The following is a 20,003-nucleotide window of genomic DNA, read 5'->3' on the forward strand; positions in this document are numbered from 1 at the left end:
CTGCTGTGAGCAAAGGGCTTGGAGCTGCCTTAGATAATAGCGGCAGCTCTGGGGCAGATGCGACAGACAGATGGAAAATGGAAATATGAAGCTTACAAATTGTCCTGTTTAGTGTCCAGTCTTGTGACGGACAGGAGTCTTGAGCATCCTGACAGCTCTCAAAAGGGTGAAGTGGCTGGCAGATCCTCCTGGATCCTGCTTTTTGGCTTTTCCCCCCTGTCTCTTTTTTGTTGCTTCCTTTTTAAAGTTGTGCAATCAGTATTCACACATTCTTATAACTAATAGGATTAGAGGCATTGCAAAGGGATTTGAACAAGATAATTAGTTTATTGCTTAGCCTACAATATAACAGGCAAAACCCCTCTGAGAAAAGGCAGACAAAATGGGTCAGAAAATGTGTGGGAAATGAGGTAAGGCCTCTCACAATCAGCTATACCAGTATGAAAGGGTCTTGGAGTATTCATTCATTACTGCAGACTGTTGACTTTTTTGGCTTGGCCACCAGAGATGTCAAGGAAAGAGACTGAGCCGAGCAGTGGGAAGTGTTGCTGGACACCAAGGAATCCGTTTCAAATGCTTAAATGCAGTTTCACGTTCTTTGCCACCACACCACACAGAGCAACACTGGAAAATTGAAGCACACAGCCTCAAGTGCTTTACAAAGCTGAAGCTGTAAAAGCAAAGCTTCTCGTCAACCTTGGGCTTGATTGTGCCCTCAGAAAGAGACAGGCAACTGAAGTATTGAATCAGGAAACTTACTTTATTATTATGTTTGAACCTCTATCTAGCAGAGTTATTTAAAACATAAATTTTCTAGCAGTGGGCTGAAGCATTCCATTTAAAAATATCTTTTCTTGCTTTAAGACGTGCCACACAGAAAAAGCCCCCAAATCCAGCCCCCCACTCTCTCCCCTTGCTAATACCACTATGGTGCGTGAATTACTAAGTGATGGTACTCAGTTTCCAAAGGAGCAGCAGGAAATACTTCAAAGTTCCTGCCCTTTTTTTTTTTTTTGCCTGTGAAACTTGTATGACCCACCAGCCTGATCAAAGCTGCCAGAAGTTATTAGGAGACATGTCGACCTGGGCTTGCCTGTGTATGGTAACTGAGAGGTGCCTCCTCTTCTGTGGAAGAAACAGCAGGAGCTGCTCTAATGAACTGGCCAGCAGCTCCATCTTGCAGTGTGTATACAACCAGAGGTGAGAAGAGGTTAATCCATAGGGGAACTAGTTAGGAAAGTGAAGTGAAGAATACCAGGGAGTTGTATGACCAAAATTCAACCTGAAGTCAAAGATGGTTGCTGACATCTTCTGTTTCTTTTAATGAAACTTTCCTTTCAATCTGTTGCTTTTTGTGTCAGCTTGGAAATTTTAAATACTTCAGCTGCAGTGCAGGAGTATGCATTAAGTACAGTACAGAATGTCTCATTGCCTATAGCAAATTGACCTCCTATATCTTATTTCTGATGGAGATTAGATTCCTAATCTTAGGATTAAGCTCACTTTTATTTCAGCGTAGGGATTTATTACTATAATCTTCATCTGCTCATAAATGTATAAAAGACAAAAGCGTTCACTACTAGACATGTACATACCTGGTAGTAATATGAAATCCTTATACTGTAATCCTAGCTGTTGTGATTTTCTTCATTAATGCATTTACCCCAGAGTTTTATCCTGGTTTTATTTTTTAAAGAATCTGGCAGTTTCCCTTTGTTATTTAAATGCTTTTTCTGCAATTCTCTGTTCAACTGCAAGCTAAGATGTCACCTCTGCCTCAGCTGGGATTCTCTATTTTGTGTTGCTTATTACTGTATGTATGTAAAAAGGGAATAATGAATATTGAAAATACTGTGGAAAACAGGCCCTGTGAGATACTTACTGGTTCTTCAGGTCAGGCATTTTACCACACATGTGTTTACATACATGGAGGGTAAATTTCCACTGGAAGAGAAGTGTGTCCCTAATGAAAAAACAAAACAAAACAAAGCAAGAAACCCCCGCAACTAGAAATTGCTGGAGGTATACAGAAGTCTATGTAAGATTCTTCTTTCTGTTCTATATAAAAAGAGTTGTTAGTCAGTATTACAAATAATATGTATCCATAATGAAATTTCAGCTAGATTAAAGAGAAAGGAAATTTAAAACAGAAATTCAAGATAAAAAAATATATATCTTAAAGTTCATCAGACCATTTATTTTTAAGCGTAGACTTAACACCTGAATAAAATGAATGTGACTGACAAAAACTTATGGTTTATTTTGTATGGCCATGCTGTTTTGAATGCTGGCTTTGAATTTGGTAAGTCCTTTTCCTTGGAGTACCAGGATTTTAAGTTGTGTTTAGGATGGGGTTATATAGCATCTCTTTTGCAAATCAGGAACTGAATTAGATATTCTGTATCACTACTGAATGCTGAATTTGATCTTTTCATTTTCACATATTGCAGACCTTTCATTCTCACCCATAATCTAGTTAAAATTGATACTAAGGGAAAATATTTGAATATTTTTATCCCTGTTTGGAGCAAACATTTGTAGACATATCCTCATGACTTCTTGGTTCCTTTGGTGTTTAGTGTATTTTTAGTTTGCATATCTGAAGCATACAGTACCACTGTAATCCAGCTCTCAGGCTTACTCAGTTGTAAGTCAGGGATGAATCCTTATCTGTGTTTACTGTAGCTCTTCCAGTGTATATTTTAAGTATTTTTGATTCTTTCCAGAAGACCTACCACCTACCATGCTGTCCTGGGTAGCGCAATTCCTGTGTTACTCTGCCAGGACATAGACCTGACACAAAATTTTAAAATATAGTATTGTCTTGAATGGTCAGTCCTCCTGAAATACTGACCTTCTGCCCCAAAGGTTTCTTCTATCTGGCCAAGAGCTGGAGGAGATTTCTGTCTCTGAGAAAAATCCTTTAAATATTGTCATAAGGAGTGCTAGGGAGAAGCGTGTGAGGACTATGCAATTTCAAAGTTATTTTTGTAGCGGGGGGTAACTGAGAACTTGGCAAGATCCAACCCCACCTCCCAAAGGAAAAACAAAAAGCGGCAACAAACCCCTGAATTTTTTTAAATATAAAAGATTATTTTGTTAAGGACACGTACGTGGTCCAGTTGCCTGAAGTATTATTTACCTTAAGTATTTATATAAGTATAAATCTATAAATTAAATACATTAATTATATATTAATATAAATATGAAATATTATATGTAGTTTGTCATGGGACAAGAGGATAATTTATAGAATGATTATGGAGAAGAAAACTATTTTCTTACTTTCTTGTTCTGCCTCTCCCTCTAAGGTGTATTTTGTCTTTGTTCATATGCACTTAAATTAGGGAAACCTGTAATTAAAATGTGTTCACTGCTGCTTTTCAGTAAGTAGTTTGTGATTCAAAGATACGTTTGATCACATATTTAACCCTAAGCATGTGAGTAGTTGCAATGAATTCAATGGGATTTAAATGAATACTTTAAATTGTATTTCAGTGCTTTCCTGAATTGGGATGATTATTTGTATGTTTGCAGTTTGTAAGAGCTATGTTCAGCACAGTTAGTGTACTTTTCGATCCTACATCTCTGAAGGTGCTGTACCACAACCTAGGCACTTCATCTTGTGACAGTCCATGTTAGGAGAGTGTAGTAGATTTTAATTTATCTAATAATTAAGAGCTTTGAAGAGTAATGCTTTTGTTTGTTTTCAGAATTGGTGGGGATGAGGATCTTTCCCTGAAAAATACATCATCCCTAACCTATCAAAATCAGGGTAATTGATTAGTTTGTTGTTTTTTGTTTGTTTTTGTTTGTTGGTTTGGTTGTTTGTTTTTTTTTTTAAAGAAAAAAAAAAGAAAAAAGAAAAAGCCAAAAAACCTGCAAAATAAAATTAAAGCGAAAGCCAAACCAAAAAACCCTGAAATGATCATTAGGAAGTTGGGGGGGGGGGGGGGGGAGGGGGCGCAGGATTTGGGTTTTTTTGAGTTTTGGTTTTGTTGGTTTCTTTTAAGGTCAAAAAATAACAGTGATTTAATTACTCCCTGTTTTTGTGGGTGAGGATTGAGAAGTCAAGGATGCGCTTGGGCATGTCTGGGGATAGGGGGAGAGTTGTGCAATAAGTGGTTTTGCTCACATTGTTGGAATATGTGTTTATGGAAAACAGATTTCTGTCGCACAGCGGCAGCTGAAATCAAACTTTTCTGCCTGTTTTCAAGACAGGTAATTTCTGTGAGATCCATCTCACTTCCAAATCACCTTAAATGTGCAGAGTAGATAGTTAAAACAAAGTTTTGACTGACCTGAATTTACTACAAACATCTTGGTTTTAAATTAGGGAAATCAAGTTGTGTATTTGTCATGCACTGGTTAAGAATTAAAGCCGAAAATCATGCTGACAAATGAAATGAATGGGAACGGGATATAGAGTTACTCTGTGATTTACTACATTGTCCTAAATACCTTAGATGTATAACTCTATAGAAATTTTAGCTCTTTACCGCCATAAAGCTGTAACTTTCTTAAGTGATGTATCTTCAATAATTCTACAGTGTTTTGATTCATAAATGTTGAATAGATTGGCTTAAAAAATGCATTTCAGTAGGCCTTTTGACAGATGTGATTTAAAAGCTTAGAGAAACCAATGCACCTGTCACTTTTAATTGCAGAAAGCTTTCCATCTATTAACTGTATTTTGCCAGAGCCTTGTAATGAAAAAGTTCCAGTATCTAATTTAATTTAATTTTCTTTGGGTTTGCCAGAAGAGCAATTAATTTTTAAAACTTCCAACTATTAAGTTGTGCTTCAGAAAGCAGTCTTTGTATCTCATATACCATTAAGTTTCATCATGTGCTTGTCATACCTTAGGAACATCTTGATATCCTTGAAGAAATGTGGCACTGAAATGTAGACATATTGTCTGTAGCACTAGGTAGGGTTTACAAATACAAATGTTCGTATGATTGGGTTATTCCTATCCATCATTAGATTGCATCTGGAGCTGTAAGTACACCTGTGCCTGGCAGGTTTGCGTTATCACCAGTGCATATGGGGACCATGTGTCAGTCTTCCAACAAAGATATATAGCCGTGCGTAGAGGCAGGGTTGGATATGGTTGTGTTTCAGCCTCTAAATCAATTTCTGGGACCTTTGCTACAGATGTTGCAAGCTGCAGGTCTGTAAAATTGTGTGCTGTAATACGAACTGCAACAGAAGAATAAGCATGAGTGGGAATTAGCCACACTGCAGTAGATAGCAAGTGCAGTGGAGCCTGTGTAGAAGCAAATACTCACACCTTCTCAGCAATCTGTGTAAATATCATTTAAATTTGATCATCTCAGATCTCTGAGCTGGTCCCATTCTCAGAGGAGATCTGTTCTTACTCAGCTAAAAGAGTAAGTACAGATACATGTCCTGGGATTTTTGAGCCAATGAAACTCTTACTGAATTCCTTAGAAGTACAAATGGATTTACACAGACAGCTTTAGCAGCAGGCCTGGCTGTGTAGTGCCAAGATGATAGTTCCCTTTAATGGCTATTATTGATATCAGTGCAATAACATGTTTTGACATTTAGGCTTATTTCTTAAATCTTTTTTTTTTTTTTTAATTTGTGCTTTAAAAAAATGCAATCATTTTAAGTCTTTAAATGTTTTGTGGTATATTTCAGTATTAGTCTGCAAGCAATAGGGAAGCTTATGCATTGTTTGTTGGTGTTTTCTTAAGTGCATTTAATACTTCTTGCTTCCATTACCGTAACTGTCGTTAGTCTCTGTATGGTTACCTAGACCTCTCTGTCCTGAAGTCATCTGTTTACACACCACAAGGAGTGTATGATAGCTTTTGAATGGAGACATCAGTGCCTCCCTCATTTATCCTAGGTATGCTGTGCTCTCATTTCATTGCAATTACTTAGCTGATATCCATCCCATCCAACTACCTTTGTGCCTCCAAATAACAAAGCAAAACCCCCCTCCTTAATTAAAAAAAGCTCATGCCACATGCACAGTTGCTATTTATCCTAATTATTAGGACTTGTCAGTAGAATTTTCTGGATATTTACTTGAGCAGAAGCTCCATCAGCTACTTAGAAGAGTCTAGAAAATGCTTGAATAGAAAGAATTTGGCGTGGAAGCAATTTGGAAAAAAAAAACAACTTGAAAACCTACAGCTAGGGAAAAAGGTCTGAAGGGAGGGGAGATGAGATTTTCAAGTGCCATTAAGAGTGGACACTCTTTGATACTGTCAGTGAAAAAGTGCAGTCCTGGAACAGAAAATCTGAGCTTTGTGGACTTCAAGCTTTAAAAAAAAATATCTGAATGAAAATTAATACTAGTGCAAGCAGCTGCGCTTTTTTGTGACTTTGATGGGGGTAGGGGGGAAGGATGAATATGGCAGAAATAGCAATACAATCTTTTCTTTAAATAATATTAAATCCAGCTTTGCATAGATTATTTTATAGATGAGTTTTCCTAGAACATTTAAATGTAGTTTCCACGCTAAATGTAGTTTACATACTGGTATTGTGGCAATAGTGTACACCTAGGGCAATAACATAAAATGGGATTTTGCACATTCTTACACTTGGGAGCACTGTTCCAGGTTTTTTCCTGGATTGTTCTTTTTAGTTTGCAGATTGTGAAGAAATTGGTTGTGATCAGTTCATTCTGGAATTACCAGTTTTCTTTTCATTGCTTATGCGCTTTTTTACCATTTTTACAAGGGTGTTCAATTCTGAATGGCTCCAGTGTTCAGCTAGGGTACACTGCTCTTGTTTTACAGACCATTTGTACTGCCTTTGCTGTATTCTCAGCTCCTTTTACAACAGGAAACCATCTCCTGAAATTCTGATTCTTTGCATGGCATTAAGAGGAAAACAACTGGTGAAAAGAGTTTGGAGGAAGTGGCTGGAACAGGCACAGAAAGAGAAGGCAGGCTCAAGAAGAAAGAGAAGCCTGGAGCCCTTGAACAGGAACTTGAGACTTCTGAGGTGCTCAGCTAGAGTATTAATGTCATTTAATCCTGGTCAGTGGGAAGTTTTAGATCCAGAATACTTGAATATTCATATCAGTAATTGCCCTGAAGTTTCCCAACAATTTCTTTTCCCTTTTCTCCGAAGAGAATTTAATTGAACTTTACTAACCAGAACATACATGACACACTAGAATTAGAATAAACAAAAAAATCCAGTCCCCCCAAACGATCCAGTTACATAATTCAGGTTGTTCTTACTGTTTTGTATTTTGTTATCAGTAAAGTGAAGGATGATATGAACACACATGTTTGTCATCCTTTCCTTTATTAGTTTACTCATACAACTGCTTAAAGTCTTAGTGCTTTGGGTTGGAAACTCAGTGGTGTTGAGCACTGTACAAACACAGAGTAAAACCACCAAAAAATCCAGCACCCCGTAAAAACAGTTTCTGTGAAAAATATTACAGTATCAGAAATGACAGATGGCTATAACCAGATGGGTGAAGCCCAGGAAAACAATGGTATAATATTGGTCATCTTGATAAGCAGTAATTATTATGGTAGCTTAGCTGTTGTCAGGTTTTTTTATTCATCCATGGTAATGCCTTTCTAATTTGCTTTGGTTCCTTTCACTGTTCTTGACGTACTTTTTGGCACTGACAGGAAACAGCCTCAAAGCCTGAAGCGTCAGTGCCTAACATATATTATGTGACTACACACATATTGTATAAAGCTAAGACTGTACAATAAATCTGTCTTGTTAAGCAATCAGCCTGTCTCAAGAGACAATCCCCAAATTGCATCATTCAACTCAAGTGAAGGAAGAGCGAGCACAGTGCCATTTAACATTAATGATCTGCAAGATCATTTCTAGTTTACTTTCCAAATTTTGGCTGTCCCTTGACAAATTGTTCAAGGTTAGTTTTACTGTTAGGAAGCACTTGGAGTATTCAGCTTATTATTAAGCTAACAGTTTGGAGCTATACTTGATGAAAAATGGCTGTGTCCGGGCATGTAATTATTACTTGCCTGTATTGGAATAGCAGCTATGCGTAGTGGGGCTGGATCAGGAATCCGTTCTGCTCAGTTTTGAGCAAAGAGAGAAATTGTCATGGTTCGCTGAGTGATATTTCAGAAGAGAATATACAGGCTTATAGACTGTGTAGTGAAACTAGACAACATACCAGACAACCTTTCAATCACTTCCTAAAAGTGCTTACGGTTTCAATTCCAAAGCAGGTGAAACAATATTAAATATTAAAGACATGTTGACAGCTGAAAACTCCTGCTAAAAAAGAAGCTTTGTTACAGGGAAAAGTAGTGATAGATTTTTCAGATACTGTTGAAGAGGTCTTTTGGAAAGTTAAGTACGCCATCTCATCTATTCTTTATGTGAGCGGATCCCCAAACCAAGCCAAATGGATGTTTCAGCCATGCATATGCTGAGTGTGTAACATACCAGAAGAAGTGAAAGTTACCTGGCAGCATCTTGCTTTATCCTTTTTAAGTCCTTAACTTGTAGTGCATTTTCAGGTCTATCAAGTGTAATAGTTGATTAAAAATTCATCACCAAATCACCTGTCAGAACTTTTTAGTGGAATTAAAATAGCAGAATCTTCACTGTTTCCTTACAAAGAAATGGTCATTTGTGACCTTGTATGAAATAATAACATATAAAGGTTACAGTTATTTTCTATTTTTGCCTTCCATTGCAACCTGGTTAAATACAAAGGAGGGAAAAATGCATGAACAAAACCCGTATATGCTTTGCAAGTTATTGGCTGGACTAAATTACCATTTTTGAAACTAATAATAAAGGCAAGCTATATATCCATATGGCTAAAAGTCATCTCCCACTCTGCGAACTCCAAGCAGGGTTGTAGGTCAGCGATGCCTTCACACTTCACAGCTGTGCTGCTGTCTCGGGCACTGTTAGGGGAATGGTATCGCTATTAGAAATGCATGAGGAACAGCAGTCAGTAAATGTTGTTCAGTACCTTTCTTCAGCTTGACCAAACTGAGACTCTATGGGGGATAAAGAATTGGCGAGTTTTTCATTGGGGGAGTGGGGGTGTTCTTAAGAGCTTCAAGTTTTTCTTTCAAAGTTTTTTCCATCAATAGGATTACATTGAAGCCAAATTTGAAGTAGTATTGCAATTCTCTCTCTTTGAAATTGTGGGTGGTCCTTTCCTCTTTAGGAGCTACAACGTGTAATTATTTTTTGTTTTATTATTCCTAAACAAAAGAGAATTACATATTATTTTAGTGGAACAGACTAATAAAGACTGCTTTCCTTTTCAAAAATCATTTCTAAGAATCTAGTAAATTACATGTGTGGTCCTAATACTCCTATTTTATTTCAGAATTAGCGTTTGCCACACTAGGACATTCTAGCACAATAAAGAATAAATGGTGATTCTCCTTAAGCAATTATTTTCAAATGGTACCAGAGTATACAAATTGATTTAAGTGCACTTTTGGAGACATTGTAGAGTAGAATTGATTTTGCGGCCCGTAGATTAGCTCTTATGCCAAGAGTGAGACTGGAGGTTTTGGCTTGTTCCAAACCCAAAATATGATTCTATTAAAATGTAAGAAGGCCCAGTACTTGTGCGTTGTGCTATTTTTATTCTGCAGAAATTACCAGTTACTAATACGCAACATTATAAACAAGTTGATACCACGTTATATTGGATAGGCATGAGGAGTCAGGCTGTTTCTGAAACAAAAAAAAATGGTTAGCATTAACTGCCATGATTTAATTCTTTGATGACTTATTCTAAATGTTAAGGTTGATGGTGCTGATAATCTCTGGAGGTAACCGGGCTACCAGTACTCCTATTGTGTAGTGCATTGTTTTTTCTCTTCTGCTGCATATGTTCTGTACTGTATGCATACAAAACCTCCACCTCTGCTTTAACAAATAAGTAGATAAAATTGATAAAAATACCTGCTGCTTAATAATACAAATAATAATATATCAAAAGCTATAATAAGAAGTATGTTCTGATTCAATTACAGATTTATAATTGGATGGCATTTAAAAAAACCTGTAGAATTAAGAATAAAAAAAAACAACTTCAGTGATATCATTAAAAGTGGTACCGTTAAAAGTGAGAGATGAAAGTGACGGGGGAAATTTGGTCTGAATATTCTTAGAAAAGAGATTAATTCCTTACCATAGGAATTGCTGTGACTCACATAATTCTGTCCATATTGCAGTGATGATTGCCCTATATTGTGAAATATGAAATATTCACTTGGGCAATGTAGCATACCATGGCATAGGGCGTGATCCTGGTTTATTGTGAGAATAGATTATGTGTCTACTATGTACAACATCTGAATCTCTGGAGAGTCAACAGAGCAAATGGAAATTAGTGATGCAGAGAGAACCTGCAATTCAGTGATCTGAATTCTTCTCATCTGCTTTATGCGTCTCAGCATGGTACTGATATATACCACCACTGATATATACTACCTTGGTTTTGCCATCTGTAAAAGGAGGATAATAGTACCTCTCTCAGACATGCAGTTTTATTCCTCTTATGGGAAGTGGGTTGGAATGATGACATGAACAGTGATAATGATTTACAGAACTAATGATAGAATTTGTAATTCGTATTTTTGATCTTCACAAGGAGATAAATATGTGCCTAGAGACGTATTGGTTACTGTTGCTAGTATTGGACTCCTTTTGTATCTTGATTATGAAGAGGAATAGCTGCATTGGATATTTAACTGAAGAACAGAAAAAAATCATTGAACTCATAGAAGGCTGAATTGTTTATTTCATATCTAGATAATAATGAGGCAGCAGAGTTCTTTTGGGTTTTTTGGTGTTTTGGTTGTTGTTTGGTTTTGGGGTTTCTTTTCCAGAACAAGAGGTTGGACTGATTTGTTTATATATACATAAAAATATTTTTTTTTTAAACATTTCCTTATTCTGCCTGTCTTAATTGATCCATAGACCGTCCAAAAATCTATGCCTTGCTAAAAGGGCATGAGAAACTGCTTAACTGCTTGGGTGTAAGATTATCTTCATATATAAATGATGCATTACTGTAACTTGTTATACAGTAGCTCTATAAAGCCAAACATATGTCAGTATTGTAACAATTAACTGGGTAAGTCTCATTTGACTAATGGGAAAGGTACGTACTTGTTTGTATATATTTATATATATATATCAATAGGATAAAAACCTGTTGTGTTATAGACTAAAACATTCATGTTTTTTTAGTAAGCTCATACTACAATATGGTATGTTTCTACCATGATGGCATTCCAAATATGCTTCAATAGATTTAGTTCACCTTAGCTATTAATTTTAGAGGAACTATGTCTCCAGGATACTCTCCCTGCATTTACACCATAGTGTAGTAGTTTTGCAGCATCTATATTCTTGAAGGCTTTGTACTTTGGTTTGATTCTCATTACATAGTTCTGAAAATAATTTTCATGCTTACATACCTTATCCTAATACAGTAAATCTAGAGATTGCCAAAGCATGCCTCTGTAGCGTTCATAAAAGGTCTTAGATTAAATTCCTAGTCATACTGCAACTTTGTAATTTAAGAGTATGGTTGTGTGATGACAAATGAAGGTTCATGAGCAGTAAAAACAATCTGATCAAAAGTTTTCCATTATAATGTGAGGCACCTAATAGAGAGTAAAAATTCATATTTATTACTCAAATTTAGGAAGTAGAAAACTGGCATTTTAGGAGTGAGATCCAAATCAGAGATCCAGTGAAACACAAAAAAAACCCCCTACTTTGCTATTTCGTTCTGTCATCTTTGCATTGGAAAGCCCACTACTTCTCTCTATATAAATTATATATATACATATATATATAATTTATGTATAGCAGCTTTTGCAAATGGAGACAGCTGCCAGCATTAATGGTAACATGAAATAATCTCTTTCCATCCTTCTCTCGAGACCTATCAAGACACAGTTGAAACCTGGGGCCGTGGCTCACTTCTCTTAAGCTTTCATGTTGCAGCATGTTCTCACCTTCCAGAAGCCCAGATTTTACTGCTGATGTCTTCAGTACCTCCCATTGAGGCAGAGTACTTTGTTTTCCCTAACATCAAAGCCAGGGGAATAAATAACAGCTTTTGCAAACCTGGATCTTGCTCTGCAATAGGTTCAAGGTTTTAGATGGCATGCCCCGTTAAGGTGACTGTGGCTGGAGAAGTGTCTGGGGCAAAGCAGGACCTCATAGACATCTTAATGTCCAGCATCCCGCAAACAGCCTTCACAAGCTCTATCTGCAAGGAGGTCCTTAATGAACAAGTAGCACCTGTTTTTTCCCTGCCACCAAAATGTCTACTTTCTAAGGTGTACTCAGATACCAATGTGTTGTAGGAACACTGGATAGGACTGAGAGAAAAGCAAATCGTAGTGAAAACAGCTGAAAAGGAGAGGAACATTTGATATTAATGAATGAATTGTTTAGTTAGTTTTCTCCTTTTGGGATACATATCTAATTGATGCTTATGCTCATTAAAAGAAGCTGTGACTTGTTCCACCAAAATCATCGGTTGGACTAGATGGTCATTGTAGGTCCCTTGCAACTGAACTATCCTATCCTGTTCTAAAATATGTATATATTTTTTTTCACCAGTTTTGCATTCCAAGTGAAAATCCCCATGTCCAAATTCATATATTTGATTCAAAGTCAAACAAAGTAAAGAAATTCTCCTTCTGTTTATTTCTTTGAATGCCCTGTAGTCTCATCAACTATGATGATAATTTGCACCTTGTATCGGCATGGGCGATTTAATGCAGAATATAGTTAGCTAGTGTTAAAACTCTTTTCCAGTAAGAGAGAAAGACTAAGCAAGGCTTACTGTATTCATGTCAGATATATTTAAATAATTATTAAGGATGTGATCATGGAATAGCCACCTTCTGAGCTGTTTTTATGAGCTGGCATAAATAAACTGATAAGTATTCAATACTTAGTTTGACTCAGTATTTCTGCCTTTTCCTTTAAAAATCAGGACACATTACTCATTCTCAGTACTCAGTATTTACAAAGTAGGGAATGGCAGTGTAGATTTATGATATCGCTGGTCAGACACAGAGGGAGGTTAAACCATAGAGGAAAATAAAATTACAAGTAATTAAATTTACAAGCAGGTTTGCCATCTTCAAAAGATTTATTATTTCAGAACAAACAATGGTTTTAGCCACAGAAGAAACCTGTGATACAGCCTTAACAGTGTATGATATAGATATTATATGTGGTGTTTCAATTTATATAATTAAAAATTTAGCACTCCTTTTGAGGGTAAATGGGATATTCAACTGGGAACCATACATGGTGAGTAATAAAATAGCTGCAATGCAGTACTGTCTGCATTTTTTAAGAGCTGAAGCACTCTATCAGGCTTATTAATATCAGGTTATCTGAGGGCTTTATCCTCAAATAAAAAAGCAACAGAATTTATAAGGTTTTGAGGTTTTCTGTGGGAATAGGTTTATATATTGTATTGGTATGAATTTCAGATTTAGTAGGATTCTAGGTTGGTGGGGTTTTTTTTCCTGATATATGCCTATCTACTAACCAGTAAATACAATAAATAGAAATGTAGCATTTCCATTCTGTTCTGAGGAAGGATTCGGTAGTAGCAAAATTTTGGCAAGGTCTTTCTGCTATTTCCACAAAGCACAATGCATTATGATTACTAATACATTCTGGAGGGGGATGAAAAAAAACAGGGGAAAAAAAAAAAAAGAACTGAATACATAAAATGAAGCTGATTTTTAGAGGAGGGTGGTGTGAGAGATTTGATTGGAATTTTTTGCTATTATTTTTTATTCTATGTCATTGGTTTGTGAAATACAGATATCTACATTCTTTCAGGCATAATTTCAAATTAGACAAGTTCTACTGTAGTGTTATTTAAAATATCAGAATTAAATCCTTAATCTTTAAAAATCAGTGTAAAAACTGAGGCATATGTCATTATCTGTGTACATTGCATGTATTTTGCCTTGGCCTGATTTGCTTAAAAAGAAAGTGTATTTTATGTAAGCATAATATTTCCAGGACTTACTTAATCATAGATGCTTAGAGAGGCTATAGTATTTCTCTGGTTTTAGTGCTGAGTTTGAGTATTTGGATAGACTATGTTAAAAAAAAAAAATATTTAGCTGCATCGTAATTAGTCTCTGATTTAGAAACACACACCTGACCTTCTGTGTGGGGAAAAAAAAGTATGCACATCTTTCAAAGAATCACTATAATTGGGCAAAAATTTAGAAATTTTTGTGCATTCTTCTGTGTGTATCTTCATTCAGAGTGGGATTCAGCTTTGGTACGTGGATTTGGTTTTCTTGTTTCACTTTTGAGAAAATGGGGTTACTGCCAGAATATTACAACTCAGAAGAGTGCTTGACATATACACAGCTTAAACATATCTGAATCAAACCACTATAGGCAGGATGGTGTAGCTGCATCTAGAGCAGCACAGGCGCTCATCTCTCTGTTCTCTGAGAAGAGCCTCTTTCATCTGCTGCCAGCCTAATTTGTCCACATGGCTTTTTGTGTGAAAAACTGCTATTTAACCCCAATATTAATGTCACACCCTTTGGCTTGAGGAGAAAAGCCTGAGAGCTCTCCTTGAGGACATCTCATGCTAGAAGAGACTGAAGCTCTGTATGGCGGTTCTGGCCCCAAGAACTGGTTTGATGATGTATGAGCGGAGGGGTGCAGGGAGGCTGGGTGGCTGAAGGTGACCTGCCGGCCAGTGAATGAAATGAATGAAGCCCACAAAGTTGCACTAAGGAATTTTCTTGAAGGGTCAATGTCTAAGGTACTCTACTAGAGACTTAATCATTTAGAATATATCTCTCTAGGAATGTTATAATAGAGTCAAGAATAATTTAGTTGAAAGAGACCTGTAGGATGACTAGAATCTACATAAAGATGAATTCAAAACATCTTACAAGACTGCTGTGATTTATTAAAAAAAAGTAAAATATCTCTAGGAGAGCCTTGGCTTTTTCACTCTAACTGTGTACAAAACATTTTTTAGTCAGTTCTACTGTTCCAGAGGTATGCTGGATTTTGATGTAAGATCTTGGGCTGTAATAATAATAGAGAATAATTTGTTCCAGTGAAAGCATTGCTTGTTTCAAATGTGAAGATAGGCTTATGCTTTTTATTTCAAAAATACAGATTTGTTCTTGTAAGAGTAGGATGTTCTGTTGTTTAGTGGCTTAAATTGTATTGAAATGCTTTGAGCCTCCTTCATTATAAATAGTGACATCATAAATTATACTTGGTATTCAAATGCTGCCTGGTTTTGAAATGGGAGGTAAAGTTCACACAGTTGTTAGTGCAGGAAAACAATGACAATCAGGCTTAAAAGGAGGTTTACACCTTAATTAATTGCAGAATGTAAGCTGCAAAGTCAAATCAATGTAACATAATGGTCTACAAAATTGTCTGGGTTTATCTATAAAATAGATCTTTTCCCCAAAAAGTCACAAGGCACCCTGTGCTGCTTGGGGCCTTCTTTAGCAAGCAGTCTAAGAATTGTAGTGAATGAGTTAAAACATCATAAAAAAAGACCACACAGCAACTTCTGAGTCCTAAGTCTGCAGTGTGAAATGTAGGTGTAATTTATGCAAACAGAAAAAGTTCACTGTTTGTTTAAGCCCCTCAAGGTTTTTATAAGGAAACATTTTTAACATGAGCAGATGAAAACTTGATGCAATCAATAAATAATTACTAAAAACCTGTAGTGGTGAAGTAGGTATAAATTGTGTGTTGAAAATCTTATTTTTTTTTTATGAGACATAGAATTTTGCAGTGAAGACATGAATGAGTAACTTACACTTTTGTTATATAAACAGTTACAAGAAAGTTTTGCAAACCAACAGATGCATTGCAAAAAAATTTCTTTTGGAAAATTACATGTGCCAGCCTTACTTAGCTCTTCATGTTTAGAGGGATGCTTTAAACAGTGCCTTGCACAGCAAGGTGGGGAACCTTTGCAGTCAAGTAATTTACATTTGAAATGTGCTAAAATTAGCAGGGAACACTTTAGTCTACATGAGCCTGTGCAACCTGGAAATGGTGTTGACTGTGTGGACCCAGCGGTAAATCCAACATGCAGTTAGTTAGTCTGCTGCCTTTTGCACACGCATACACACAGACGTACATATGCACACATACAACCGCTGCATTGTTTATTGAGGAACCTGGCTTAATAGCTGTTACATGTAAGTCCCTGCATTTGTGCCAAGATTTGCATTTAGTGAAGGAAAGAAAGATTTTGACCATTGATATTTTTTTACTAGATTTTAGAAAATAATCTACATTCTGTCTCAGTCTAGTTCATCTTCCACTTTTTTTTAATTATGTAAAAAGGTGAATGACGATAATTTATTAACTGTCATAAAAAACATCATGCACCATTACCCATTACCTCCTGCACTATATATTTATGAGCATGGCAGTGGTTTACATAGATATATACCTATATCTGTATTATAAACTAATCATTGATCATGATATAAATTACTACTGCTAACTTAACTAATTTATACACAGTTGTTATATAGGTAAAATGTATTGGTCAAACAGAAGTGTAAATATAGATGTTTGCTGTTTATACTTATAATGGAAATTTTTTTAAAGGAAGTAGGCTGTTAAATCATGTTTCTGTAACAAATGCTGAAGACGGCTTTTTCATTCATTGCCATTGAATTTATTGTCAGAGCAGTGCAGTCATATCCCATTTCAAGATTACTTAGGAGGCTTGAAAATTAAATCACAGCTCATAGATTCTCTTTTTTCACACACGGTTAATAATAGTAAAATTGGGTCCAGTTTTAAATATACTTTGCAAGATACTGCAATGCAGTTAGATGCACAAACTATGAACGATTTAGTAAACAGAACGTGATTTTCCATAAATTAACAATGAGTTGGATAAAACAAAGTTTCTGTCAATGTATGAAGAATTATCTTAAAAAAAGAGATTTGATATTTATTTTTTTTTAAAGTCAGGCAGTGTGGGATGTTGTAAAGTCCTCAAATTATTTAAAATTCATAAAACTGAAAGAGATCTTCAGGAGAGATTACTAATTGGAAATATGAGCTTATGCTAGATTACATTTTAGGGAAAGGACTGTTTATGTCTAATCAACTAAATGATTCTTGGTTATTCACATCATTGGAGCTAGATCTCTTATTTCTACGCACCCTTTTGCAATGTTTCTTCCAAAAGCTGTCTCTGAAAAGGCCATCTAAAGTTGTCTCTAAAAAGTAAGACATGGCAAAACTTTACTTTTCCTGTTAGGGGTTGGATTACATTCAATGTGCTTTTGGATTGAAGCTCCTGATTTGGTTTTAGCAAAATGAAATCTGGTTAGCCACAACAAAACTGCTCTGCAAGTGGGCTGAAAATCCCGGTGTAGAGAACAGCCTCTATGCATCTGATTTTTTTCTAACTTTTATTCAGGTGCTCAAGCAAGCCTCTTCATGTAACTTCTTGTGTACCCCACGTTGTCTATAGATACATGCATCTCTGAAGGCTTCTAAAAGAAGGTCTGATTTTGTAATTTTAAGACACCAAAGTAGATATGTCCCTTTGAAGGCTTTCAGACAATTATGAACCATGTGTGTTGTAGGTGTGTTTGGTCCAGGGTATAAAACTATTGTCTGAAGGGAAGTTTCCAAACTACATGGTGTGGATAAAGCAAAACCAACTTACAATATTGATCATCTCCTATTGCGCTGCATTACTTATTAATGGAGTATAGCATGAATGAAAAGCCCTGGATTCTAGTTTGGGGTTTTGGTTAGTTTTTGGGTTTTGGTTTGGGGGTTGTTTTGGGTTTTTTCCTGTCTCTTCTGCTGCTGCCTTTACTTCAGTTCTCCTGATTTTATTTCCAGTATGGAACTGTAAAGGCCAAAAATATTTCTAAATTTCAGGAAAAAAAATTTTTTGTTTATACTGATAGCAAAAAATACTGCTGATTAAGAATTTTGAAAGAATCTTAATTGAATTTCTCTTTTGGAAAAGATGCTAGTTTGAGATAGAGCAGTACAGCTGGTTATGTGGGGATTTGGGGAAGGAGCATTAGATATCTGCTACAGGATGTTTTTTACTGCTTTTAAAAATATATGTTGCTTGCCAATCTGAAACAAAATTCACAAATATATTGATCTCAGATGTTATACAGCCTGATAGTTGTTTCTCAAGAGCTCACTACTTGCTCTTTTTGCCAGTTTCAGTCTTCCTTGCACAAAGCTGGACATACTGTCAAACATTTGATGTTATGGGTTTGGAATGGGTTGGAAAATGAAATCACTTAGGTAAAAACTAAATCTGTTTGGCCTTCATTGTTAAACTATGTAAGGCTTCTGGGTTTTCTTTGGCATATATTGTTTTGTAAAAGACCTACTTAGTGCAACATAGATAAACTTATTTGACTATTATTGCTGCGTCTTTTTCTTCAATTACAAATCAGTTAAGCTAATAAAATAAGCTTCATTGGAAATTGACTGAACTGTAATGGTTTAAATTATTTTCTTGTATGTTCTTCTGTTATACACAGAACTAAATATATATGGCAGACTTTAAGTTTTGGTTTTTTGGTTTGTTTTTTTTTTTTTAGTGATCTTAGTGAAAATCAGATTCAAGCGATACCAAGGAAGGCATTCCGAGGAGCAGTAGACATAAAAAATCTGTAAGTATTTTCCTTCATCTTCTATATATTCTGATGATAAGGCTTTGTCAGTACAGTGTCTTTTTGTTGTATCAGATATGTTTTTCCTGAGCACTTTTATAGCTGCTCAAGGAATCTGCATAAAACCAATGCTTACCATTTGTTTTGTCAAAATACTTTAAAGAATCTTAAGCATCCTAAAATTGCCTTATATGAAATCTAAAACTTTGAAATGAAGTTAAGTGCAACGAGGCATTATAACTATTTGTTTATGGTAACCAGAGTTTAATATTTGAATGTCAGGCTATTTTAAACATTTTGTTTTCATGTGGAAAAATCATTTTGCCTTGGTTCTAAGTTTGCCCTTTGTATAAAAGAAAGAAAAAAATCATGCTGTTAACTAGTTTTGCTAGTGTTTGTATTTGTACTTGTGTGACTACTTTTCTTACACAGTTTTCTTCTATGGTAAAGTAAGTATTTTATGAAAAGACAGTTACTTACTTTCCTGGAGATAGTAACCCTGAAGTTCATGGGCAGGTTTTGAATTCTTATGGCTTCTAAATGTGAAAATATGTGAGTTCCAAGACAAAGGAAAGCAGTGACTTTTCGACTCTCTGTTTAGAGTGATAGATCAGTTTAGTGGACTGAAAGAGCTGGAATGACTTGAAAACTGTGATGAAGTTGTATAGTACAAAATGTTTAGGTCATACACTAAGAAGCTGTAACCCCTGCTGTAGGCTGAGGGCTCATCTTTTATAAACAACCAACAAAGAGAGGACATACACTTGTGGGTTCCAGAAAGACTATGGAGCTGCCAGTGTGACGCAGCTGTGAAAAAATATAATTGCTATTCTATGTGGCATCAACAAAAATAGGGAAGTATTAGGGCATTATATGAGGTTTTAATGTAATTTCTATTGAAATGCTTTTTATTACTTGAAGCTGCCAGTGTCACGAGAAAGATGAACTTTTTAGTTGTACTACTTTGAAAATGGAGTGCTCAGTGATTACAAAGGGGATGACACGCTGTTGTTTCCCCAGGAGGAGGCAACTGGAGGGGAAACCCTTTGCATTTCTGTATTCCTATGGTGGACTCCATTCTACTGCCCGCAGCACTGCAAACAAATTGGTTAGGGGGACTCTTTTTTGAAGATATAACAGAATGCCCAAGAGTTTGTTCTACTTGATATGATACTTAAAAAGAATGGGTTGTTTTTTCTTATTTAAACATGTTTGTGATACAGTTCTTCCCCACAGTGAAATCCTACCACATCTCAGTGGAAAAACTATTATGTTCAAATCTATTGTGTTTTAAAACATGCAAGCACTACTCAA

The 20,003-nt window shown here is 35.9% G+C and overlaps 1 protein-coding gene across 15 annotated transcripts in view; it reads left to right on the forward strand.

Moving 5' to 3' along the window:
- SLIT2 (slit guidance ligand 2) overlaps nucleotides 1-20,003 on the forward strand; it is a 266,450-nt gene that overhangs the window by 134,078 nt on the left and 112,369 nt on the right. For all 15 annotated transcript variants that reach the window (XR_008819773.1, XM_056326298.1, XM_056326299.1 and 12 more), the window contains exon 5: nucleotides 18,618-18,689. Coding sequence is in view for 14 of the 15 variants with exons in the window: in XM_056326298.1 (XP_056182273.1) it covers nucleotides 18,618-18,689 (72 nt within the window). In the remaining variant the exon portion in view is untranslated. The remainder of the gene's footprint in view (nucleotides 1-18,617; nucleotides 18,690-20,003) is intronic.

The sequence above is a fragment of the Falco biarmicus genome, chromosome 1 (genome assembly GCF_023638135.1).
Source record: "Falco biarmicus isolate bFalBia1 chromosome 1, bFalBia1.pri, whole genome shotgun sequence".
Lineage (NCBI taxonomy): Eukaryota > Metazoa > Chordata > Aves > Falconiformes > Falconidae > Falco > Falco biarmicus.